Source organism: Vigna angularis, chromosome 7 (genome assembly GCF_016808095.1).
Source record: "Vigna angularis cultivar LongXiaoDou No.4 chromosome 7, ASM1680809v1, whole genome shotgun sequence".
NCBI classification, from domain to species: domain Eukaryota; kingdom Viridiplantae; phylum Streptophyta; class Magnoliopsida; order Fabales; family Fabaceae; genus Vigna; species Vigna angularis.
Genome location: NC_068976.1, coordinates 21,622,127 through 21,649,549, shown reverse-complemented (window position 1 = coordinate 21,649,549; position 27,423 = coordinate 21,622,127). Strand labels below are relative to the sequence as shown.

The window sequence follows — 27,423 nt, the reverse complement described above, 5'->3', positions numbered from 1 at the left end:
GGTTGGGTTGTTGTTATACCTTGTTTACAGGAATGTTTGAACCAATTTTCCAAGGTTTAAGTATTTTAGAACATGTTATAGGGTCCAGTTTTACTTTTTGTGCAGATTTCGTGCAATAAAATTCAAGTTTTGGCATATTTAGTTCATATCACCAAGGCTAGACATGGTATCATTTATAAGTTAATATCTTGCTACACAACCACCTAAGGACAGATTGAAAATGAAAATAAAAAGCTGGAACATATTCACACAATTCACAACAGAACCAAAAAACACCAATGCTAACAAATAATTAAATTTCAACCTCATGATCAAGTTCAATAATGCAGAGCTGGAATGGTAGGAAATTCATTATGGATGACATCAATTACAAATAAAACTTACAGGTTGTAGATTTTTGAACTGAAGCTACCACTTACAGCTGCCTGAAACTTCCCTATTCAACCAATATTCTGTTTTAGCTCCTCTTCCTAAAGATGCTACCTCAAATGAATAAGGTCTCTAAGTTGGAAACTGCACCACAACACTTAAGGTCATCACAAACCAATAATATAAACATCAATCCAAATTTTAACACTAAACCAATAAACAGTTAAGGCAATACAAAATGTAACAAAGTCAAAACTTAAACAAGTATTGACAAGGACCAAACAACAGTTTCTATCACATGTCTACTTCCCCTACTCTTTTATCAATAAAGAACCACCTCTTCAATGTTTTCTTGTCACTGCTCTTGGGGTAACAGTCCATCAACTGCTGAGCTTCTGAAAATAATGATCATATATTTGATTTACTTTTAAGTACATCCAAATCTGGTTATAAGAATCATTTCAACAAATGGAAATCTGGAGTTTGAGTCCACTTGTTCATCTTCTTATCAAATTGGAAGGTAATAAAACACTTGCAGGCATGTATTCAAAAAGCTGCTTTTTTAAATATATATATATATATATATATATATATATATATATATATATATATATATTTCTAAATAATTAGTGGCATCAATAGAATTGGGAAATTTTTTAGGTTTGATGGATGTTACAGAAAATATTAACAGGAAAATGCTATAATCAACATTCAATCAATTAAAATACCAAGAATGCTTGAGATCTATACAAGTTGGCCTTAATTGACAGCTAAAGATTATTGAGGTTACCTTGAACTATGGTTGAGTAATACGTAGGTGCTAGGATCAAAGACATTCAAATAACTTGTAAAAGACAATTTGAAAGAGTAAAGGGATCAATGAATGTATGCACTGAGTGTGAAAGGGTAAAGGCATCAATGAGAGTTCAAAGAGTAAAGCCATCAATTTTGGCAGCTGAGTGTGAAACCCTCTGTCTCAATTTAACTTCTTGCCTTTGACCAAGTGAAAATGAAGAAGGACAAGAAAATGGTAATTAAAAAAGTATCACAGATGACTCTATTTTAGTTTGTAGCTTTGGATCACAGGGGAAGCTTATATGAAGTGGTAAATGACCAACTAAGGCTTGCACTGTGAAATACAATATATATTCAACAAAGAGATGATTGACAGTAGTACTTTTTTTATTTTAAGTCACATTGAATGAAAAATACAGGGATAGAACAGTTCAAACCTTAATTATAATTTATATCTCTGTATTTAATCAGCTAATTACTCTCAACAACCTTCATCTCCATAAAAAAACAGTTCAAACCAAGTCAAAGAACATTGGGGAAGGTGAATTCATCTTCCAATTGGTATAATAGGGTAATGTATCTTTATGGATGTCAAAGCAAAGAACCTAACAAGGAAACAACTTAGGTATGCTAGGGTGCAAGGGTCCTATTAGCTGAATGAAATTACTATTTCAAGTGTTTGTTTTACACACAACATATGACCATAATTACTATTTCAATGTCTACCATTTACAGACAACATATGAGCAGAATTAAAGCTAAAAATAGGAAGAACAGTAAAATTTTAAAATATGACATCCAACTAATATTTTCCATGGTTAAATGGTTTAGAACAAGTTCAGAACAAATTCACAAAGCTAAAAATTTAAGCAAAACAGTGAAAACAATATGAAAAATAGCAAAAATGAGGAGTAAAGAGACTTACATATCGACGCCAGACAAGTCCAGCAGCTGGGTTTTCTTCGATTGTTGCCTCTTCCACGCACCACGAAGCCCCTCCTCACCGTTGTGCCCTTCTCCACGAAGCCCTCCTGACGCACCCACAACAAATTTGTGACGCAGCCCCTGCAACCACGGAACGTTGGGGAATGTTGGTGACTGAGACGACCTCCGACAACAAAACCTCCCAAATTTGGGCAATGTTGGTGACGGTTTGATGGCTGGAAGAAACGAGAAAGATGGTGAGGGTTTGATGTCTCCGACAAAGGGGGAATGCTGGTGAGGGTTCGAAGAAAGAAACGCAATATTTTGGCTCGAAAAATGAAAGTTAGAGAGGGAAACCAAGTCCGCTGGGGTTAATTACATGAGCACCTTACCGAGGGTCATATATCCTTCGGTAAGTTACTAAAGCCAATACCGACGGCCCAAAGACCTTCGGAAAAAAAACCTTCAATAATGAGTGCATTTCACCATGGTCTTCGGTAATCATCTTTGTGACCGTCGGAAACTCAATTTTACTGAAGGGCAAAAGGCCGTCTGTAAAAACCCTTCGGTAATGCCTGAATTTCTTGTAGTGACTTTTCTTGGTTTCTGTATTTTTTTTTATCATTTTCTTACTTTAGATGTTTTAGTGTGGCTAGAATGAACTATCCTAATTACATAAAGTTATGGTTTGTAATCCATTATATATTAGTGTGAGTTAAGTGTTAATTTTGGGTGAATTTAGCTTAACACGATTATTCTCAAAAGAAGTCTTTTTAGTGTTTAAACTTATGTGGGAGGTGAATATATTCATGCATCCAAAATCTTAATTTATAAGGTAGAAAAAATTATAAGACTGTTACATAGACAAAAGACATTTGCACGATAATGAAGTGTTTATTAGATTTCTTTCAAAGTTAAGTGTTTGTAATTATACGTATCTTCAATATTTAAAGAAAGATGATAATTGTTGTATGAAAATTTATTCTAGATAATATTAATTTATGGTTTATGATTCTAATAAGATTTCGACGGTGATACTCTCCCTATGAAAACATGTAAAATTGATGATTCAATAAAATTCTCAATATCATCATATAGACTTAATTCACATATTTTATTTTAAAAATTAAACATGTGTATATTATATTCCATTCATATAAATACACTATACATTTATAATAATATTATAATAATAAATGTTTAATTTATGTCAAGTAAACAAATTGTATTATACAGATCAAAATTATCAATTTTACCACATGTTTGAAAATCACATAATAAAGAAAATAATTTCTTTATATGATAAGAAAATAATGTTGTCAAAGAGAAACACATGTGAATAAAAACAAAAAACTTAAGTAAAAATATACAATAAATTTAACTAATTTGACATCTTAAATCTTATACCTACACAATAAATTTAACTAATTCGACGTATTAAATCTCACGTTTAGAATACTCAATAAATATATTATTATTTTTTAAACAAAAATTACAGACTTTTATACAATTTTTTAAGATAAAATTATAACTCCCTATTGTATAATATTTTATCGATAAAATTACATTTATTATGAGTGGCATAGGTTTAGAGACACACATCACTAATAATTACAACAGTGGAAAATTTGCAGTGATTAATCATTGAAAAAATGTGGTTTGATTCTTATATTTTTGATGAAATTTGATTTAATAATGTATTTTCAAAACTACTTAGTTTTCCTTGTCTAAAATTTGTTCCTTTCATATGATTTTGTTATTTGTTTTGAAAATAAAAGGGATCAATCATAAACTAAAACATAAAAACATAATTTTTTTATTAAGAAATTCCCAAACAGAAGAAAAAGGGAGAATGGAAGACAGATAGGTGAAGAAAGAAAGTGAGTCACATCAAAAGTAAAGTCCAAAAATGTCAACAAAAGTCGCATCACCGTCCAATCCCATACGCACCGTTGACCCTGAAACAGTGTGCCACAAATTACGAATGAAATCAATGAATGACTGAGAAAAAAAAGCAGCAGTGGCAGTACAACCCCAACATTAATAAATCAAATATATTAAATCCAACAAATTTCAATTAATAAAACCTATGGAAGGACAAATTCACCTCAATTCCTGGAACTGGTAGGACACATTTTCATAAATCAAATAAAAAAAATCTTTGTTTCTCAACCCAGTTTACTTATTTCTATTTTTTTTAATATATTTAGAAGTGAATTTGTTGGAAGTCTCGTATCCATTATAGATAAGACTAATTCGTACTTTAAAATCCATTTTTATATAGTATCAAAATCATGGTTAGAATCTATCCTAGCGATATTTATTGCTTGCTGAGCATATTGTTTCACCCGCTATTGGATCATTCATTAAAAATGTCTAATCCTACGTGAAGGATCACAAATTGACTAGAGATATGGTCAATTTATATTTATAAGTGGGTGCAAACCTCATCCTACAAACTGGTTTTATATTATTTTAAGAGGTGGACTTTAAGCCTAACTCAACTTTACTACAAAAGGTAAGGTTTGCACTCACTTTTACTACAAAAAGTAAGATTTACACTCACTTATATATTATAAATTGATCTTACATTTAGACGTGAGATTTTTAAAATATTTTTCATTTAAATGAAAAAATAAATTACTCCCAAAATGTAGTTGTATTATAGTAATTAGCATGATTGTTATAAGAAAACAATATTGTGATGGTTATGTAGAAAGCATAATACGGTTATTGGAACAAAGTTGCAGAATCTAGGATTTTGTCCTAACGTTGTAAATGAAATTTGTTGGAGATTTTGGTTTCTCAAATGGTGGGAGGAAGGTCAGAGAGTGGGCTCAATGCTCAACATAATTTCCTTTGCCTATGGTAGACAGCATGCCAAATTCTCCATCATTGAACTTCTTCAATACAAGAACCATGAAATCCTCAATATTTTGGTCTATGTTTCTGTTTTTCCATACTGTTGTTAATTTATGAATATTAAGAATTGAATATTTTGAATTTTTTAATATATTTCAAAATAGAAAGCAGAGAGATTTTTTTTTAATTTTATTATATTTAAATAGATTAAAATAAATAAATATATATATATATATATATAACAATTCATTTTTTATTTTATTTCAGGAGAATTTAGTAAAACATTGTTTATTTTCTCTCTAGAGTTTCTCTATAATTCTAAGCAGTTAATTGTTTCCATAAAAAAAAATATTAATAAGAAAATAGCACTTAATGAATCAAGATAATGCAAATAAATGTTTTATTAAAGTAAAATTTTGGTTTCTTGCCACTAATTCAACTCATTTTTTTCTTAATTTTGTATTCTACTTAAGAAAACATGTTGAATATTGGACTAAAACTTTATAGAAATTCAATAACTTAAGTTTAGACTTTTGTATCATTGTATTTCTAATTAATTTAACTTTCAGATAAGAGAGATTAATCAAATTAAATCTTCTAAGTTAATATTAAATAAATCGTTTTATAGGTTGGATTTAAGTAAAATATTGTGTATAGGATACATATCTGGATAAAGATGAGGTTATATTATATTAGGTGGAATTTGAAGATTGAGATAGATATCTTTAAGTTTAAGTAATTTATAATGAATATTGAATGTAACATAAGTAAAAAATAAATGCAATATAATAATCATAATATACAACTCATGAAATATCTAACAACTCAAACACATAGCATTAGATTTGGTAACATAATTATGAACACTAGAATTTTCACTAATATGAATAATATTTGTTGGTTTAAGGTTTGTAAGTGTGTGTCCACGTAAGCCTCATGTAAAGGTGTGTTTGGTTGGATGATAGAGCTGAAAGAATGGAGCTACACATAATAGGTTAATGGATGTTCTGAACACATTTTGCATTTGGTGCCATGCAATGCTTTTGTGGATTTCGACAACATCATATTCAGATCACTTTTTCAATTAGTTTTGAAATACTTTTTTCTTAAAAATATAAAAAAATAATTATACTAACATCATTTACATATTATTTTATGATTGGTCCAAAATTACTACACAATAATAATAATAATAATTATAAACATCAACATAAATTATGTTATCAATCACATAATGATACATGTTAAAATGTTGTAAAAAAATGTTATCAAAATATCATTATCCTATTAAAAACATGAACAAGTGGGTGAGAGTTTATCCTGATGTTATATATGCTAATATATATATATATATATATATATATATAAAGAAAAAGAAACTTTTAACTCTTTTATGAGTGCTTAATTATGAAATCTAGCTATGTTATTGATTCTTCTTCTGCAAAGTACAAACTCATATCTCTGTGCAAAATTTGACTGCTATCCTCCCTATACTTTGACTCTACATGCCTACATATGTAGTTCTCCAAACCTCTCAACTAACCCTAAAACTTGCATGCAGTTGTCATTTTCCCTCCCCAAACTCACAAATATTTCGAGTAGCTTTACTTTCAAAAAGGTTTACTGTTTCTCTTTCATTTTATATAATAACATAAAATTAAGTCAATCATAGTTAATATTTTGTGTTTTAGCTTAAATAATACTCTTTCTATTTTTGTAAGATTTATTCAATATAGTTTCTTTTTCTTTTACATGTTTAATATAGTTTTAATTTTGTCATTTTTTTTTGTTTAAATTGTTAAGGGAAATGTGAATAATGTTTATCACATGATAATTCGTTATTTTTTATTCTTTTAATATTTTAAAGGAAAATTCAAGTTTTTAATTTTTTTCTTAATTTAAAAATATTTATCCACATATCAATTCAATCGTCTGATAATGATTTATATTCCATCTAATATCAAATTTAATTAATTTTATTTAATTTAATCCCAATTTTGTTTAAAATAAAGAATTTTGTGTCTCTTAAAGAGACTAAATTTAATTTTATATAAATATTATGCAAAATTTTATTTTGTATTGTTTATTTTAATCTATGTATTTCTTCATTTAATTTGATAATATAATTTTTAACAAATAAATTGAATTTTATATAATATATATATATAGTAATTGTAAATTTTAATGCAATATATAACACATTATGAAAATCATTTTTAATTTGCTTGTATAAAAATAAATAAAGATTTGAAGTATATGATAGGAGTTTGAACTTGAAAAGAAATGCGTAAACATTAATAAGGATGAAAGAGTTTCACCTACTAGTAAATATATTTCTATCCTCTGTATAAAATTATGGGTAGCTTGGAACGATGCTTAACAGAGAAATAAGACTACTGACTTGGTGATTTAAAAACTAGATATATAAGTCATAATTGTTAACTTTTTTTAATTGCATTAAAAGATAGAAAAAAAGGTACTAGTGTATGAGAAACAAATTTTATATAACAAATATTCTCTACTAATAAAACTAATTTTGTTGTATGAAATTAAACGGCTTAAAAACTAAAACTATGAATTTTGATAAAAAAAATATATCATTACACTATTTATATTGATTTAAAATATTTATATTGATTTGACACGTAATATTATTGTAACTTCACATAGCACAATATTAATTTTACATGTAAACAAAAAATTTTAAATTAAGAAAAATATTAAAAAAATCATATATGACATATAGGTTTCACTGCTAGAAATTGGTGTTTTACCGAAGGGTATTTACAGACGGCCTCAAGGCCTTCGGTAAAAGTGTTTTACCGACGGTCATTTAGTGTATTACCGAAGGTCTTGGAGGCGCTCGGTAATTAAGTGCTCATTTTAAATACCGAGGGTCTTGGCCGTCGGTATTGACTTGGTGAATTAAGTTACCGAAGGATATTTGGCCTTCGGTAAGATGCGTTATTAGTAAACCCCAAATTGGGTTTCCCTCACCCATGTTTCATTTTTCGAGCCAAAAAAATTTGCTTTCTTCTTCGACGTAGTGAACCGTTGTCAGTTTTCCCCCAAATTGGTTGCTTCGAAGCTCATTCGCTCACTTTCATTGACGAACACCGTCTCCATCCTTGGCACAGCCATTTGCAGACGCCGTCTTCAGTGGCAGTTCGGTCTGAGGTTGCAAGGGCTGACCATCGTCACTTCATTCGCACAGGGGCGCCTGGTTGGAGGGTTTGTTTGAGACCAAGGGTTTGTTGGAGGGTATTACCAGAGCGTCCATCTCCTTCCCTCACGCGTAGAGGCACAACTATTGACTGGTAGAGGATCCTTCGCAAACTTGGTAAGTGTCTCGTTCTATTCGAAAATGAAATGATCAACATTAATTGTTCCATCAGGGTGAAGTCTATTAGTCCTTGTTATAAGACCAAAATGTTCATGTTTTCCGTTAATGAATCTGCCATGATGCATAGATTAGTGTTTGTAGTTTGTTTTGTAAAGTGGATACTGTATGTAATAACCATTACATAAGATTAATGAAGAGAGGGTAATGAAAAGTGAAATAGTTGATGTTTGAGGAAACATTTTGATGTTTCTGTTTGTGTTGTCAGAAAGGAACAAACTGGCAGAAGGGGAAAAAAAGTTTGGAAATTGGTATACAGATTTTGAGTGCCAAATGACGAGCTAATGTTGTATACTTATAGACAAAATAAAACCTACTTTTGTAGAGTGAGATTCAATCTTTAGTTGGAAGAAAATTGAACTGTTAAATAAATTAGAGAATGTTTTTAGTTTATTCTAGATGAATGGATAAGTTCTTTTAATTACTTTTTACATTGTATTCAAAGTATTGCAGTTTGAAAGTTGAACAACTACATAAATTATGGTTAAAATGATAACAGTAATAGGTATATTTTGTATCCTTGATACAGGAAACAAATTTTCTCCTTAATATTGATGTTGAATACTTTTATTTTTATTTTGTTATAAGCATGTGTGAAATGTAAAATTTTCAGAGAAAATTGTAATCAGAATCAATTAGTTAATTGATGTAATATTCCCAAGATGTAGCACATGCAGTCTTTTATGCAGTTTAGAGAACATATGGAACTGATAACTGTCAACTTAGAGTAACTTTAGTTGTTGTACTTATAATGAACAGAGACCTGTAATCCAATTTTTATGGGGTCTTTGACTTTTTATAGTTGTAGTAATCTCTCTAATAATCATTAAAAAGTAATATTCTTGAACCAATATTAATTAAGAAATACTAAATAATTTGAAGCAGATGAGTTTCTGAAAAGGGAAGAGTAGGTGTGGCAATGTGTTATGGAAAAGTTTGTTGTGGCAATGTGAGGATGCTTTGCATGTGATTTTAGTTGATTGAAAATTTGCCATAATGTGTTATGGAAAACCAATGTACAAATCAGTACTGTTTTTTGTTAGGAAGTTCATTAGGAAACTATTATATCTGTTAAAGTATTTTGGTTTTAAAGCATCACTTTTTGAGTTCAAATGGAAGTGGAGTAGTGATATTGAGTTGCAGGCTGTTTATAACTCATTTTAGAGTTTAAACACAATTAAAATCATCAAACAAAGTTGCTTGAACATTCATTTGTGTGTTTAAATCTGTTCCATACTAGTTTTAGTATGAAATAACACAACAAGGGACTTTATGTAGTGGAGAATTTTTTGTCATGCTACTTTTTGATTATTTTCTTTGGCCACAAGTTGTCAAAATTTAAAGAAATTGGTTTGTTCAATTCTGGTGCAGTATGATAAATTTGTTTGGTGATGTTTGGTGATGTTTGGTGATGTTTTAGTACGAGAAATGATATGAGTGAGATGTCCAAAACCAAATGCAGCTGCCTTATCTCCTGTGTTAATTTGCATCCTTTGTTTTTTCATGGTTGAGAGAGTTCTTTAGCGGTTGATCAAAGTAAATGTGAAATGATTAAAAAGGTTCCAGAAAAGGGGAAAAAAATAAAAGGATGGATGGGTGTTAAGCTTTGTCATTATACTAAAGCAGGGTTGTTTAACTGGCACAAGCTCTGTTTTAGAATGATTTGTTACGTAATTAGTGGCACAGCTCCATCTTTCTTTGATAAGTCTTTCATCCTTAACACACTTTTCTTCTTTCTTTGTTTAAATCACTTTCATTTTCTTTTTATAGTTGTTAGGAAGTTCATTACGAAAATATTATTTATGTTCAAGATGGCCTGATCAAACAAGTCTACAGGACTTTGTTTTCTTATTTTTAATTGTTCACACTTTGGAAAAGTTTAAAAAACGAAGAAAGAATTAAAAGTAAAGTCTTATGCACCTCATTGGGTCATAGTTAGGTTTATATTAAGATTTTCTTTCTAAACCATCAATTTTTGAGTTAAATTGGAAGCGGAGTAGTGATTTTGAGCTGCAATCTGTTTATAACTCATTTTAGAGTTTAAACACAAATAAAATCATCAAACAAAGTTGGTTGAACATTGAGCTGTGTGTTTAAATACCTTTTTGGATACTATTAGGTAATGCTTAAACTGTTGCTGTGGTTATTAAATTAATGGAACAATATCTAATGAATAACCTTAAATACACTTCTATTTGATGTCTTAGGTGAGTTTTTAAAGCAATTGTGGTCAGAAGGGGAGGAAGAGAGTCTACAAAGAAGACTTGAGCAGGAAAGGATAACAAAGGCGAAGGTATGGTCACCTAAACTAAAATTGCATGATTATATGTGATATGTTATTTTCATTCTTGTTTCATGAATTTGATGTTGTTATAAAATGTTGTGAATGTCCACTTTGAATGTTAAGTTATGTTGAATGGAGTTTATGATACTGTATACATTGAGTTTTGTCTAACTTTGTTTTGAATTGTTTGAATTTGATTGTCAAATATGTAAGAGTTTTTAGACTTAGAACCTAGAAAAAAGTGTTGGAAATCCCATGTAAGAACAAATTATAGTGTATGAGTGTGAGTGAAATCTTCCACTATGAGCAGCCATTATGGAACGTAAGCCTCGTACTATGCCTTGTTTACTAATACAAATTAGTTTTATCAACAAAAGAAGAGTAGAGTTTCTACTTTTCCATTCTAATCTCGCCTGTTTCATTTCTCTTGGTAATTGAGCAAAATAAAAAAGAGATAACAGAGAAAATTAAAGATGAGATATGAGATACCAATAAAGGAGAAAGGAGATGATACATTTATTTTATCCAAATTCATGTTATCTAAGATGGAAAAGTACATGAATTCCCATTATTTTAGTCCCCAACAATAGAGACACATACAGCAGTACACACAAACATTCCTATTGATGACAGTAACTAAACAGAAACAAATTGAATACTAGAATGCCAGATGAATTTGAATATGTTCCTGGAATCTTGAAGTGTTTTTTTGTTCATAATTAAGCTGCACCATAGTGTCATATGTTGCTCTGGCCGTCCAATCACTAGAGATAGCATTCCTGGACTGAACCCAATAAATCCCTGCACTGCCACTGACCTGGAATCTCAAGTAGATTTCACCACTTGGAGGGTTGGTATAGTCAAACACTGACCTGGAATCTCAAGTAGATTTCATCAGTTTCCTTGTTTAAATTTTCTAAACCAAGTTGCCCTATTAGCAGTAGCTTATAGTTGTTCAACACCATAGAAACACTTCATCCTCTTGTCTTCCACAGTACCCAACAACAATCTATTTATAAGTCAAACTAATTCAAGTTTCTAAGCACATGGATGTCTATTAAAATAATAATGGTGTTGAGGATATGGAAGCAAACTTTGAAATGTCTGAACTTTTGAAATAAAAGTATAAAATAGAGTACAGTGACTGCAGATGCAGAATCAAGTCCTTCAAATCAAGTCCTTGGTTGGCAAACAATGTTTGCAGGGTGGTGATGTTGTCAAATGGAGCAGGAATGTTATTTCTGGCTTCCTCCAAGATAGAGACTACCCCATCTCTTCAACCTGTCGGAACTTTCCTCCATTATGAGTATTTTTTTGTTATCAAAATCAAAGTGTCAAGATAGAGACTAAGCAGAACTGTTTTGTGCTTATACTTCAGCTTTCTTGATAAAGATTAAGCTCTTACTGTGGCTACAATGGTGTCTATGGTGACATCAATGGTTTACTGCTTATACTTCAGCACAAGAGACCACGCCAGGGCATTCAGACTCAACAAGGGTCTTTATTCTGTCAATGAAGTCAAAGCCTCTGACTGTGGCAGTGTGACCATATTTCAAGCAAATTTGACACCAATAGCCATAAACTTGGGCTGTTGCTGCAAGAACAATGGTTTACTGAATTTGTCATGATAACTTAATCTTATTCATGACTTGCTAAAGTATTAGAAGTCCATAACCTCATTGTTCTGAGGCCTAGGTAGCATGTTATAGGTTTCTTGGTTTCTACTTTCTTGTCCCCTATTCTCGTGCTTAAAAGTAATTTTGCCAATCTTGTCTCTTTCTCATGTATCCAGCTTAGAACTCACCTCTGGACATCTTTGAATTCACTCCTAGAGTGTTATTCACATCTCAATTGTTGTCTTAGAGTCAGATTACATGATTACAATCCAATTTGATTCTTATGCTTGAATTTGGTTGGTGAAAATGGTTAAAGTTGGTGTTAAAGAGCAATTGAAACAGTGATATTTTGATTTAATCATATTTAGCATGTGCTGGCAGCTTGTACAAGTCATATTTCATAAAGAAAAGTTGCTAAAATCATAAAATTATGATTATAAACACTTTTGTGCAAAATGACCATTCAAACCACCAATATTTCAGTATTTTTTGTGGTATAGTTGCAGATTTGTGATATAGAAAGCTTATTTTGATTGTTGCATCAAAGGCATTGCACTACGCCAATTTTAATGTGAAAATTCAGTGATAACCAGTTCTTGCATTTTGAAATCTATTCTAGCACATATCTTACGTTCCTTTTGACTCCCTATGTGTTTCATAACTGTTATTTCTTACTTGTATCAATTATTGACATTCTAAGTTCCCAAGCTAATGATATCATTGTTTTAGAGTTAGAATATTTTTCAAATTGATCATGCTTGATTGCTGAGGTTGACTTTTTTTACCCTAAATGTGATCAAACCAAATAAGACAAAACCCACAACCCTCACTCATTCCACCTTCTCTTCCACTTCGAAGAAGAGAAACCCAAAACCCTCACACCCATCACACTCTTTGTAGGAGGTGTAGGAATGTGCCCACATAGGGACCATTTTATAGCTGAAAGGAAAATCACTTTAACCAATCAACTTCCACCAAAGTGAACTAAAGAAAATAACTTCACACCAATTGAATTAAACTAAAATAGCATAAACAAACTTTGAAGAATGAGTTAGGCTAAACTCCACTAACTACACTAAGTAGAATTAGTCTTAAACTATTCTAAAGTAAAACCTAAAAAAGTGTACTAATAGGTGAGAAATTGGGAATTCACCTAAAGTAACCGAAGTGTTCAAATTGCCTTCCATGTTCGACTTGAATAGTAATAGGTTTATTACTTATGTCGCATGGAGTGTTGCTGTTTTGACAATGATTTTTTTTTTTTGGCTTGTCACAGAACATGGCCTATTTTCTCAACCATCGTGCATGGATGTACGACCGTTGTTATAGCGGAAGGAGAGGTTTGAAGGAATCTTTTGTCATCGGAGTTCAAGAGTTTGTGGAGACGGCTCGACGCAGTCATTATTATGCCATTGATGGAGGGATTCGATGCCCATGCATGAAGTGCGAATGTACAAGGATTTTGAAAGATGAAGAGATTAAAGTTCACCTATACCAAAAAGGGTTCATGCCTAATTACACGGTTTGGACATTTCATGGTGAAGAAAATCCTTCGACCTCCTATAGAGTTCAAAATCGGCTTGCATCAGGTTCGAATACTGTTGTACATACATCTGAGATAGATCAATTTGCCTATATGCAAGAGATGGTCAACAATGGTCTTCATCGACATGACGAACAAGAAGCAAACGGTAGTCATTCTGAAGAGTCTCCAAATGAAGCCACTCAGAGGTTTTACAAATTACTGACAGAGGCAAATCTACCTGTATTTGAAGGTTCATCTGAGTCAAAATTGTCAGTGTCCATCAGACTGTTGGCTGGTAAATCTAATTGGAACGTTCCCAATCAAGCAGTGGATCATTATACAAAATTGATTTTAGATCTGACACCACCAAACAATTCTATTCCGAAGAATTGTTATCAAGCCAAAAGATGTGTTTCAATGTTGGGATTGGAAGCCAAGAAGATTGATTGTTGTGTTAATGGATGTATGTTATTCTATGACAATGATAGTGGCAAAAATGATGCTTTGTTGGTTGAATGCAAGTTTTGTGGCTCTCCTCGATATCATACGATGCATGCAGGACGGAGGCAGAAAAAAGCAATTCCCTTAAAGACAATGTTCTACTTGCCCATTATTCCAAGATTACAAAGAATGTTCACTTCAATGCAAACATCACAACACATGACATGGCATGATGGTAAGAAAACTGCAGGAGTTTTGCGTCATCCTTCTGACGGTGAAGCTTGGAAGCACTTCAATCGTAAACATCCGTCCTTTTCTAGTGAACCGCGTAACGTCAGACTTGGTCTATGCTCTGATGGATTTACGCCGTACATTCAGGCGTCTGCATCACCTTATTCATGTTGGCCCGTCATAGTTACCCCATACAATCTGCCACCTGAGATGTGTATGACAAAGCCTTATATGTTTTTAACGTGTATAATACCAGGTCCATCTAATCCCAAATCAGGGATTGATGTTTATTTGGAGCCTTTGATTGATGATCTGAAAAAGCTATGGAATGGTGTTTGGACGTATGATGTTTCAAGGAAGCAAAATTTCCTTATGAGGGCAGCTTTGATGTGGACTATTAATGACTTTCCAGCCTATGGCATGTTATCTGGTTGGAGCACCCATGGTCGATTAGCTTGTCCACAATGCATGGAACATACAAAGTCATTCCAATTGACTAATGGTCGAAAATGTTGTTGGTTTGATTGTCATCGGCGGTTCTTGCTCATTGATCACCCCTTTAGAAGAAACAAAAAGGCATTTCGCAAAGGGCAAGTTGAAACGGATATGCCCCCGCCAAAGTTGAGTGGATCACATGTTTGGAGAAGAGTGAAAGACTATCCAAAAGTCACTGAATCTGGACACAATAGGATAGAAGGGTTTGGAGAATGGCATAATTGGACTAAAAGAAGCATATTTTGGGATCTTCCCTATTGGAAAGACAACTTGCTAAGACATAACCTGGATGTCATGCACATAGAAAAAAATTTCTTTGACAACATCTTCAACACAATTATGAATGTTATTGGTAAGACAAAAGATAATGACAAAGCCAGAAAAGATTTACCTCTGTATTGTGCACGAAAAGACTTAGAGTTGAAGGCGCAAGGTAACGGTCGATTCTTGAAACCAAAGGCCAGCTACGTCATGTCAAAAGATGAGGCAAGAATAGTGTGTGGATGGGTCAAAGAGCTTAGAATGCCAGATGGATATTCTTCTAACTTGTCCAGATGTGCCAATGTTCAAAATGGTACTATTCAAGGGTTGAAGAGTCATGATTGTCATGTATTCATGGAGACTTTAATCCCTCTTGACTTTAGTTGTTTGCCACAGCACGTGATACATCCACTGATAGAAATCAGTAACTTCTTTAAAAATCTGTGCTGCACGACACTACAGGAAAACTGCTTAAGAAAGATGGACGAAAATATTCCAATTATCCTCTGCAAATTAGAAAGAGTATTCCCTCCTGCATTCTTTGATTCAATGGAGCATCTTCCAATCCATCTTTCATATGAAGCTTGGCTTGGGGGACCTGTGCAATACAGGTGGATGTATCCCTTTGAAAGGTTTATGGGAGAATCCAAACGTTCTGTTAAAAATAAAGCTAGAGTAGAAGGCTCAATTTGTGCAGCTTACTTGCACAGAGAGACAACTTATTTTTGTTCACATTATTTCAAAAACTTCTTGTTGTCCCCCACTAATGTCAGAAACGAAATGCAATGGCAAGTTGAACAACGTCAAGGTTCATTATCAGTTTTTCGACAATTAGGCCGTCATGCCGGGAAAGAATTCACTCATTGGTTAAGTGATGCTGAATTCAACTCTGCTCATGTCCATGTCTTAATCAATTGCAGTGAAGTTAAACCGTACCTTGAGTATGTTATCATTCAACTCTTACCTTTGCAATGGTTACATTGTTATACACTAATTCATTTCATTTGTACCAGCTCATTTCTTGTGGCTGAGGAAGTCGTAGAAGGAAATGCTTCTGCTAGAATACACTCAGAGTTTCCCCAATGGTTTAGAAATCAGGTCCATACTTTTTCCTATGTTTTGAGCAAGGTTAATTTGACGCTTGCTTTAAAAATGAATTTGGTATCTTTGTAGGTTTTTAATCAGGCATTGACTCCAACGGTTCAAGAGTTAAGACATCTCTCCAATTGGCCAATGAAATGTGTGAAAGAATGGCACACTTACTTCATCAATGGTTACAAATTCCATACACATGAATGGTCTAAAGGAAAGAAAACAATAAATTGTGGTGTGTACGTCAAGGGCCTTACAGAGGGTTGTTATGATGATTTCTATGGCATCATTCAAAAAATATATGAGCTAGAGTACAACAGCACTACTTCTCCAAACAGAGTTGTACTTTTTTATTGTGAATGGTTTGATCCTTCTAGAGCTTGTACTAGAGTGGATCCTAGGTTTAACATTGTCGAACTCCACTTGAGAAACAAATATAGACCGTTTGATCCTTTCATTCTTCCAACTAATGTCAGACAGGCTTATTACGTGCCATATCCACCATTCCGCAGTATAGACAAGCGTGGTTGGGCTGTAGCAGTACAAACCAAGCCTAGAGGTCGCATTGACTCAAATGAGGTTGAGGAGGATGTTGCCTACCAACTTGACCAAATGTCACAACCACAACAAATTATTGAAGTTGAACCTATAACCGCATTGCGCGACCCTGATGGTGATGGAGATGAATTAGAAGCACCTGCACAAGGTGGTGGTGATGATGATGATGATGATGAAGGAGAAGAAGAAGAAGATGATGATGATGATGAAGCAGAAGAAGAAGAAGAAGAAGAAGAAGAAGAAGATGATGATGATGATGATGAAGATGATGAAGAAGATGAAGATGATGATGAAGAAGATGAAGATGAAGATGAAGATCATGATGACGATGATTGAATTTCGACTATCTTAAATATTGTAGCAAATTGAACTATCATTTCAATAGAGACATGAATGGTTACAATATTTCATTTGTAGTCATCCTTCATTATTGTCATGCATGTAGTAATTTTAAATTCACTTTAATTTATAGTGATCCTTTCTTATTCTTTTCTATTGTTTCACTTTATGTGTAAACATTTCAAATGCAGCAATGACAGGACAAGGTTCAGATAAACCTGATAAAGGAAAAGGGGTAGCCAGGCCTAAAAAAAGGCAACGGAAGGCCCCAAAGTATGTACTTAGGGTGCCTAGTACACTACCTACCCCTACAGTACAATCTCCCTCTACTCCTGCAGTACACCCTCCTTCTCCTACCCCTGCAGTACATCCTCCTCCTCCTACCCCTGTTGTACACCCTCCTGCTCCTACCCATGCAGAAGAGCCTCTGCCTCCCCCTGTGATTATTATTCCCACTCCTCCCCCTGAGGTTATTACCCCCACTCCTCCCCCTGACCCTACTTCTATAGCTTCCTCATCTTCTACACCGCCTTCAGCTGGTGATGCTGAAGATGTTGACCCGCCTTTCCATGATCGACCATGGATTGAGCCATATGGAAAAGGGTAAATACTTTAATCCCAGTTTTAACTTTGATTGATGTTTTAAACTTTCTTTACTGAAATGACTTTTATTTATTTATATGAAGGTTTATTCCCTCCAGAGTTGCTTCCCAGGCCATAACACGTTCAATTAAGCAACAGTATTTGACTCCATGGCCTACTTGGGGAGTCATACCTATAGACGACAGAAATCCATTCTGGGAGCGTTTTAAGGTCAAGAACACTTTAAATTAATTATCATTCATATCTTACCATGTCTTAATCAATTTTTGTTTTGTTCATCATTACAGAAGAAGGTGCAGTGGAAAGCTGAGCATGAAAGTCAAATTCATAGAAATTTTCACATGAAAGCATCTCATCGGCTCTCAGAGATGTTTAGGGATGCCAGGATTGCAGGGGAGCGCCCTGACTGGATGGGCGAAATTATTTGGAACTCTTTGCTTGCACATTGGAACACAGTAGAGTTTCGTAAGAAGTCTGCTACAGCCCAGAAGAACAGATCGTCTGAAAGGGGTGGTGCCTTGCATACTGGTGGGTCGATCACGATTCACGAGCATGCCATTCGTATGGTAATCTCTTCAAGTTGTTTCTGTCCAGATTTTCTTGTCTCTTAAGCATCGTGCAAGTATGTTTGATGTTGATAAGCATTGCTAAAGGTGTAGCAACTCATATTAATCACTTAATTGCAAAATGAGTGGTTGAGTTCATCATAAACTTATTTAAAAATCTGCATAAAAATACTTCTCTGGTTTGACATGTGCAATCTGTTTTGTTCAGATTTTTTTTGCATCTACAACTTTGAACAAATTTATTTGATGATGATAAACATGATTGCAGTGTTTCCTTGAATTCTAGTGCAATTTTTTTAGTAAAAAGTGCTGCATAATTGGCTACAGCAGGGGTGTTTTGTTGAATCTGTCCATTTCAGTGCATTTTACACATTTGTGCAAGTGTATTTTACCATTTGAAACATGTATGCACTGTTCATTTGGTCAAATTTGAGCTCATATGCAAAATCACTTCCTAAACCATCAATTTTGCCTTATTTTGGAAGTGAAGTAGTGATTTTCTAGTGCAGTGTGATTCTTTGCTGTCTTAGTGTCTAAACATGTTCAAATTGATGATAAAAGTTGCCCCAACCATCAAATAATGTTTCCAAACGTGTTTATGCAGAATGACCCATTAAACCACCAAATTTTGCCTAAATGTGGAAGTGAACTTGTGATTTTCTGCTGCATTGTGTCCCTTGACTGTCTTAGTGCTTAAACATTTTCAATTTGATGGTTTAAAGTTGTTAGCACTGTTCATTTGGTCTTTCTCCAGCCAATGTACCAAATCACCTTTTGAACCATCACTTTTGCCTTAAATTTGCAAGTGCACACCTCATATTGAGAGCTTGACTGTTATGGTTGTGTTTCATTGCTTATGGAGTCATTTTTGGTGAATTGAAAGTTGTTTTCTATTGTTCATATGGTCAATTTTGAGCCAAACCGAAATATACTTGCTACATCACCAAATTTTGGTCACTTTTAGCAAGTGCACAACTGAAATTCTGCAGTAGATTTTTTCTTGCTTGTTTCACTGCTTCTACATGTTCAATATGATGATATAAACTTCCTTTAGGTGTCATTTGATCCCTAAAACCACTGCCACTCATTTTTACCACTGAAACCATCATTTTTCTACTCATTTTGCTGCTGCAGTGTACATTTTAGTTGCTGTTTGGTTTTTAGTCACAGTTAAATTTGGAATTTGGATTGGAAAAAGCTGGGTTTATCTCCTTTGGTTTCCACATTATTAGATTCCATGTTAAGTCTAAATTATGTTACAGGCACAAGCTCTTGGACGAGCGGTCCATGTTGACGAGGTCTTTGCACAGACCCATGTTCGGAAGGGCACTAATGAATTCGTTGATGAAAGGTCTCGCAAGACTCATGTAAGCAAATAGCACTCCTAGTATTAGTAATCCACATGATTATGTTATTGTATCATTCTCTGACATTGCTTTTATTGTTTGAATAGGAAGATTTTTCTACGAGACTTTCACAGGTTAGATCCGAACATGGGTCAGCTCCTACACCGGATGATACGAGTAATACAGATGACGACATCCGTAGGACACAGTGCTGGGTCGATGTCGTTGGTAGGAAGAAAAAGGGACGAGTCTACGGTGCAGGACAACTTGCTGCAAACTATACAGCATCGAAAGGAGGTACACTGAAGCATCAACCTTCTTCTTCCACCTCTTCTGCTGACGAGGCCATCCAGCGCTTGACACAGCTACTGGACCAACGTGACCACGAAAACCGTGCATTGAGAGAAGAATACAGTGACTTGAGAGATGAGTTCTCAAGCTTCAAGGCCCTGGTCATGAGAGCGCTGCCTCAAACTTCAGACACTCCTTCCATTGTCCCTCCGACCCAGCCACGACCCTCCCCGTCACCCGCCGTCCCTCATCAGCCCACACAAGTCCAGCCCACACCAGTCCAGCCATCTACAGATGACCAGGAGGATGAACATCTTTCTGAAGACTATGTAGATTTTTAGTTTCATTTTGTTATTGATCATAGTACATTTAAATGTTATTATGATATTGTTAGAATATAATTGATGTTAGTACATTATGATAATAATGTTATAGTACTTTATGCTTTTCCATCAATGAATATAAAATTTTGGGATGGACAATATATATATGCAGGTCTGCTTGTTTGTAAATTGAAACTGTTATACAGGTCTGTGTGTTGTGAATATGATATGCAGGTATGTGTGGTAGAACAGCAAAACAATTAATACAGATATTTCTCTGCACCGTACCGAAGGCTTTACCGAGGGCTTCTGCCCTTCGGTAATTACCGAAGGCTTCTGCCCTTCGGTAATTACCGAAGGCTTCTGCCCTTCGGTAATTACCGAAGGGCAGAAGCCCTCGGTAATTGTTAGCGACAAGAGATTTACCGAAGGATTTTTGGCCGTCGATAAGCCTTCGGTAAACACCCATTATCGACGGCCTTTGGCATTTTCCGAGGGCTTCTGGCCTTCGGTAATACCCTACTTTTTTGTAGTGTTTGTCTTGTATTAACGATTTAAATATTATTAAAATAATTACGAGTTTGTTGGACATAAAAATAAATAAATAAATTCAATAAAAATAGGAATAAAAATAATATTTAATTAAAAATAAAACAAATTCATATATGTGTGATGTTTTCATCATGCACTACAAAAATACATGGAATTACCGATAAAATTTCACCGATAAAATTATTTTTGTCGGTAAATGATGCATTATCGACGGATGTAAAAATGTAATTACCGACAGATATGTGTCCTTCAGTAATTATCAATGGACAAAATCTGTCGGTAAAGTCTTTGGTAATTATCGACGGACAAAATTCGTTGGTAATTTCGTTGATAATACATATTTTAGTTACCGACGGCCAAAATTCGTCGGTAAAGCTTTCGATAATTACCGAGGAACAAGTTTCGTCGGTAAATCCGTCGGTAAAAAGAATGGCAAAATTTCGGCCCATTTTTTCTCTCTCTGTGCGAAGAAGACTATATTTTTCTATCTCACAAAACACTTTCTTCATTTTTTCTTTCCTCTCATCTCAAGACCATTTCTCACCTTCTCTGCAACCATTTTTCTCTCTCGTGCAACCATCTTCCCACACTACCACCGTTGCCGTTGGAAAGTGTCACCGCTGCCGTTGGAGAGCGCCACTACTGTCGTTGGGGAGCGCCACCGTTGCCATGGGAGAACGCCACCACTGCCGTGGAAGAATCACTGCCATCGGAGAACCATGCGGAGTAGTGCTACCGTCGGGATGCTCAAAAACTAATTGGGGATTTTTCCCAATTTTAGGGTTTCTAAAACAATTGGAGAACCTCAGTAGAGCCTTTGATTTTGCTTTTAGAATGAATTGGATTGTTGTTTTGATTTAGGAATGAAGCAAGTTTGATAAAATAAAATAAAATCTGAGGAAACTGAAGAAGGGGAAAGAGAAAGAAGATGAACCAGATCGAAATATTTACCGACAGACTTATCAACGAATTTTTGTGATAATTACCGACGGATTTGACCTTCGGTAATTACCGACGGTCATAATAATCCCTTGATAAATATTACCGACAACGTTATCATCGACGAACAAAACTCTGTTGGTAAGCCGTCGGAAAAATGACATTACCAATAGATTTTGGACGTTGTCGACATATTTTGATTGTCGATAATAATTATTTTTTTTTATAGTGATGAGATGTTTTCATTATGTGATGTTCATTATATGAGATTAAATTAAGTATAAATTCCATATTTCATAATTATACTTCAAAAATCTAGATTTGTGTCCTCATGAGTGCTTCTGTTTTTTTATTTTTTATATCTTCGTTTTATTAGACAAGATAGGGAAGACCATTGATGTTGGGAAGTTTTTTATGATAAAGATTATTATTAATGGTCCAGTTCAAAAGTCCAATTCACTGTAGAATTCTAGATGAGTTAGCTACATTGAATCTTAGCTTGTTTAATTCACTGTTAATTATTCTAATTTTTTATATAAACAAAGGATGTTCTAGATGTTTGGATAGGGAAATGCAAAAATTTCTTCTCTATTAAGTAAATACAACAATTAACGAAAATAAATAAGTTATATTGAAAAGATGTTCAATTTAACTTTTTGCTATATTGTTTCTTTTTTAACGTAAAACTATTCATTATTTCTTTACTTTTATATTAAAATATTTAATTCCAAAAAAAAATCGCCGAACAACCTCCTATTGATCATCGAGAAAGGAAATTTTTCTTATTTGACTCCTACAAGGAAAACTGTCTTCTTTATGTTTCTCAGTCTTAGATATAAAGAAGAAAGTTTAATTTTTCATTTTTTTTTTGTTAATATTTTCTAATCCTCTTTTAAACCATTGTAATTAGGGTTTTGAGTTTTTCAAAGTCACCCCGCGAGATCCTAACAAGCTTTTGTAGATGTGAAGAGACTAAATATTTAATTTGAAATTTATATGCACTTAATTTTTTTTATTTTTTTCATTTCAAATTTCAACATGATATATTGATATTTTTGCAAAAAATATATATCAATGCATTGATATTTTTGCAATAATTTGAGTGTGTATTGTCAACTGAATCACATGGGATTGAGTTAACCCTAGATTAAAGAATTGTGTCCACGCATTCTAATTTTAAAATAATTGATTTTATTCATTTTATAATTACCTAGCGTGCATGCCCTAACTTTCATGTCTATTATGTCCTCTCATACACGTTTGTGTTGTTGTGCATTAATATGACATTTTGTCTTCACTACCAAACCATAGACACTAATAACTTCATCTCAATGTTTTCATCAAAACTTTTCGTCTTCATATCAAAAGTCAAGGTCACGACAAACTTTCAATTTAAACCTTACTTCATATCATTTCATTTTCCTCACAAAAATAATGTTTTTGCCTTTTCCCTATGTTGAATTCAGAGAATGATAGCAACACCAAATACTAAACATATACTTTATTTCATAAAATCACTTTCGTAAACTCTCATATTTTTAACCTAGCATCTTTTTGTATAGTTGTTTTATTTTTTTAAAATGTAAAATTGTAATATATTCAAAATATTCGGGAAAAAAAAGTTTAAATATTATTTCTTAACTTATTCATGCATGTTGGTTTATTTTACTTGGTACAGTAAAAGTCACTCTAATGGTTTATAAATTTATTTAAATATTTATTAATTTAAGTATACTGTTTCTATATATAGAGTCAATGTTAAGTGTTTTTTTATGAAGAATTTTCAAGTTTTAAGTTTAAGTTAAAGTTTTGTTTTGAGTCATTTTTTTATTGTAACAATAATTATCTGAAAAATCATGTATTTATAGATTTTCGAATGAGTTATTAATTAGTGTCGGCCTATGATTCATTATAATAATAATTTGGATTAGAATTAACATACTTATTATTATTATTAATCTTGTTTATAGTATGATTGACTAACCAATTAAACGTTTCACAATGGATCAAAAGATATATTGGTCAATCGGTCCATGAAACAGTAATTAAACATCTATATATTTATATATTAAACCTTCATACGTAAACTTTGTTATTATATTATTTATAAAGTGTTTGTGTTTTGTTTTGAATAGACTTTAGCAAATACTAGGCTAACCTGTAATGCAATAGTGGTGGTAAAAATAGTAACGGTAATAATATTAATTATGAGATTTTTTTTAAGTGATAATGTTATGATAAAATAATATTAGGGATGTATTAATTAAGTGGGAAAATGGAATTAAAAAGAATATTTGAACGGCGGAGTGTGTTTTATTGCGTTCGAAAATGGAACATGATTTGGACATGGTTATGAGCTCAAGAAGATTCTTAAAGAACGTAGTAATAATGAAAATGTATGACTCTGATGCATGTGAAGATTTAGAAAATCGATTATATTATTGATGCCAAATCTCAAAGTAAAGAAAAAGATGAACCTTTTATACAACTTGCACTTCTTAAGCCACAATGTCAATTATTATTCATGATTTCTACACATTCATATCATATAATATCATATCATATCATATCATATGCCACTTCAAAACAAAACTACTCTACTTTTATATATAAAATATATATACGAGTGGACCTTCTAACTAATACTTTAATCCATCCATGAAAAAATTCTGAATGTTTCTTATTAAAAATGATAGAGAACTTGTTGGGAGGTATATATATTAATCAAATTGGGTTAAATATGTTTTTGATCCCTTAACTTTTAGCGAAAATTGGAATTAGTCCTTCTTCAAAACTTTGGCCTAATTTAGTCCCCAAACTTTAAAAATGTGTGAATTTAGTCCTTTTAACTAAATTTTGTTAGGTTTATTTGATGTTTCAAGTGCTTTTCATGATAGTATTTGAGTTGTTTACACCGTTTGACACATTTTTGCTTTAATGTTCACTGAGAAATGCGTTTAAAACATCAAATAAAGTTAACAAAATTTGGTTAAAAGGACTAAATTCACACATTTCTAAAGTTTGGGGACTAAATTAGTTCAAAGTTTTGAAGAGGGACTAATTCCAATTTTCGGTGAAAGTTAAGGGATCAAAAATATATTTAACCCAATCAAATTTTATGAAATGTTTTCTTTTTCAAATTTCATAATCAATGTTGATTTAGTTTTTAAATTTATAATAATTCGTGAGAAAATATGTAAGAATCTACAAAATACAATACTAGAATTGATAAATGTTTTAAAATAATAAGAACAAATGTTTTAAAATTAAAATAATTTAATAAAATAAATAGAATATCTTAAATTTGTCTCATTACTTAAAACACAAATCACCTCTCTAAAACTCTTTCTCTTAACTTTCTTTCGCTTCTCTCTAAAAATTATAATTCATCGATTATCTGTTTGACAATTAGAAACTTCTTAGGAGGTCCCGGCGGAGTAATATCTACTTCTATCCGATCAATTTCTAATATACAACAAGTTTCGACTTTTTTTTTTCGTTCTTAATTTGAAATTTACGCAAAATGATTCTTCGTCGTATGCATTTTATGGCTTCTTTCCCTAGTTCTTGGGTACTCTGAGAACCTAAGGACTCATTTCGTTTTCAATTCGACGATTTGTAGGCATTTATAGAGTTCCTTGAGCTCTAAGCAAGGGTTCAATTTTTATAGAACTTCGTTGTTTTTGTATATGGTAAGGGAAGCTAGTGTTCTAGTCCTACATTTAATTTATATCGTATAATTTGTATTTGGTTGGATGATATGATAATGAAATTGTAATTGTGATATGCGTTCTAGTTTTACTTGAGATTGGATAATGTTGATTTGGTAGAGTAATTATTTGAGTAAGTAGTATGTTGTGGATCTGATGTTGTTGATGTTGTGAATAACATATGTGATGTTGTATGAATAATTGGAATTGGCTAAAATGGGTAAGGGGTAGTGAGCATTGTAAGACCCAAGAAATACAAGTATCCAAAAAAATGGTTTTGTATTTGAAATAGAGGTCTTAATAAGCAAAATTGTAAGAAAATGATTGGAATGGGTAATATAATATTTCAGATATGATTTCATGTCATTTAAAACATGTAGACATTATAGATAGTTAAATTTATGAGTTATAAATAGGTGTTAGCTAGTAGAGAGGTTTTAGAAGGTTTTAAACCCAAATTTTAGAGGTTTTGAATGGTGGGATTCTAAACTAAGAGTTCTGTGCAAAAAGGGATGGTTTGAGGTTGGTGGTTGAGTCATTTATGACTTGTTCAAGCATTCAGTTTGCAGAATTTGGTGTTAGAATAGATAGATTTGAGATTGGGTAAGTTTGGAGTCGATAAGTTGGGTTTCAGGTAGCTAATTTGAGTTGGAAGTGTGTTTCCAGTTGTTCCTTTATGTCTAGAATGTCCTAATAACTAGTTGAACTTGTATAAAGGGTAGAACTTATCAGATTAAAGGTATTTTAGGTTTTGGTGCGACATTGAGTGCCTCCTGGGCGCCCTTTTTTGTGCAAGCTTTGGGCTTGAGTGCCCCTTTTTCAAGTGAGTTTGGCGCTTCAGCGTCCCTTTTTGGGGGCTGAGCGTCCCTTAGCCAGTTTTTGGGTTCTTCAGTTTTGGTCTGTCATGTGTTTTCTGATGCACTATTTTGAATCTTTTGATGTATGTGAAGTGGTTTAATTTGGGTTCAATTATGATACATAAAGTTCTGTGTGTATGTATATGTATGGAATGGAAAGTTGTGGAAATGATTTCCAAGGAGGACCTTCATGGTGATGGTTTCAAGTATTGTAAGTATGAATATAAGAAGCTCAGTCTTGGGATTCATCACTCTAACGGTCATCCATTCTCAAGTAGAGAGGGGTGAGGCATGTGGTGAGAGTAGCATGAGATCTTAGTCTATGGGCTTTACCTTGGCCTTAGGCGAGTGTTAACGGACTAACCCCTTGTGTTAGCTTGGGGTGGGCCAGCTATCACTTAAGGGTATTAACCATCATAGCTCGATATTCATACTAATCTGGATAGTGTAATCAAAGTCTTGGCATGTTTTGGTTGGTTTGGTGTGAAATATTAATTATGTGTGAAAAGTTTAAGTATATTATGAAATGTTTTGCATCTCCAGCTTACCATTTTGTTTGTATGTTCTTATGCTTTGGTCTTAACTATGATAATCTGATGGGTGTGAGAAGAGAGTAAAGAGGTGACTGTAGAGCAAGCTTTGGAAGGAAAACCAACAAATGTTTAGCTCTCTTGTGAGATTAGTTATATGTTTATAGTTTTATTTTTTTTTAGATAGCTTGTATATAAAGTTTGTTTTTATAGTTATGTTAGATGATTATAAATAACTTTATATTTTCTTGTCTTATTGATTGTTCTAGTTATATTAATTATGCCATAACTCTCTTATAGTTTAATACTATCTCTTAAGATAAAATATGTTGAAATGATAACATAGAAAATATTTTCGACATTGTACATCAATATGGACTCAAGTTGGATATTGAAATAAATCAAATAAAGAAATGGTGCCAAAACTTTTTATTATTAATATATTTGTTTTTAAAATTTAGTTATTAGTCCAATTCAAGATTAATTGAAATTTAATTGCAACGTTTTGTTTCTT

The 27,423-nt window shown here is 32.8% G+C and overlaps 1 protein-coding gene across 1 annotated transcript; it reads left to right on the top strand.

Moving 5' to 3' along the window:
• Positions 1–12,049: 12,049 nt before the first annotated feature.
• LOC128197857 (uncharacterized) lies at positions 12,050–20,339 on the top strand. Its single transcript, XM_052880688.1, has 7 exons — positions 12,050–12,242; positions 17,384–17,795; positions 17,879–18,005; positions 18,083–18,361; positions 19,624–19,728; positions 19,815–19,935; positions 19,993–20,339. The coding sequence occupies exons 1-7, from the start codon at positions 12,050–12,052 to the stop codon at positions 20,337–20,339; spliced, it is 1,584 nt and encodes a 527-aa protein (XP_052736648.1).
• The last annotated feature ends 7,084 nt before the right edge of the window (positions 20,340–27,423 follow it).

Bases quoted from the DNA above. Each gene is read 5' to 3' on its own strand.
- LOC128197857 (XM_052880688.1), top strand. From the start codon at position 12,050: ATGGTGTCTATGGTGACATCAATGGTTTACTGCTTATACTTCAGCACA. The intron at 12,243-17,383 runs GTTTACTGAATT...TTTCAAATGCAG, and splicing joins CTGTTGCTGCAAGAACAATG to CAATGACAGGACAAGGTTCA. The intron at 17,796-17,878 runs GTAAATACTTTA...ATTTATATGAAG, and splicing joins ATTGAGCCATATGGAAAAGG to GTTTATTCCCTCCAGAGTTG.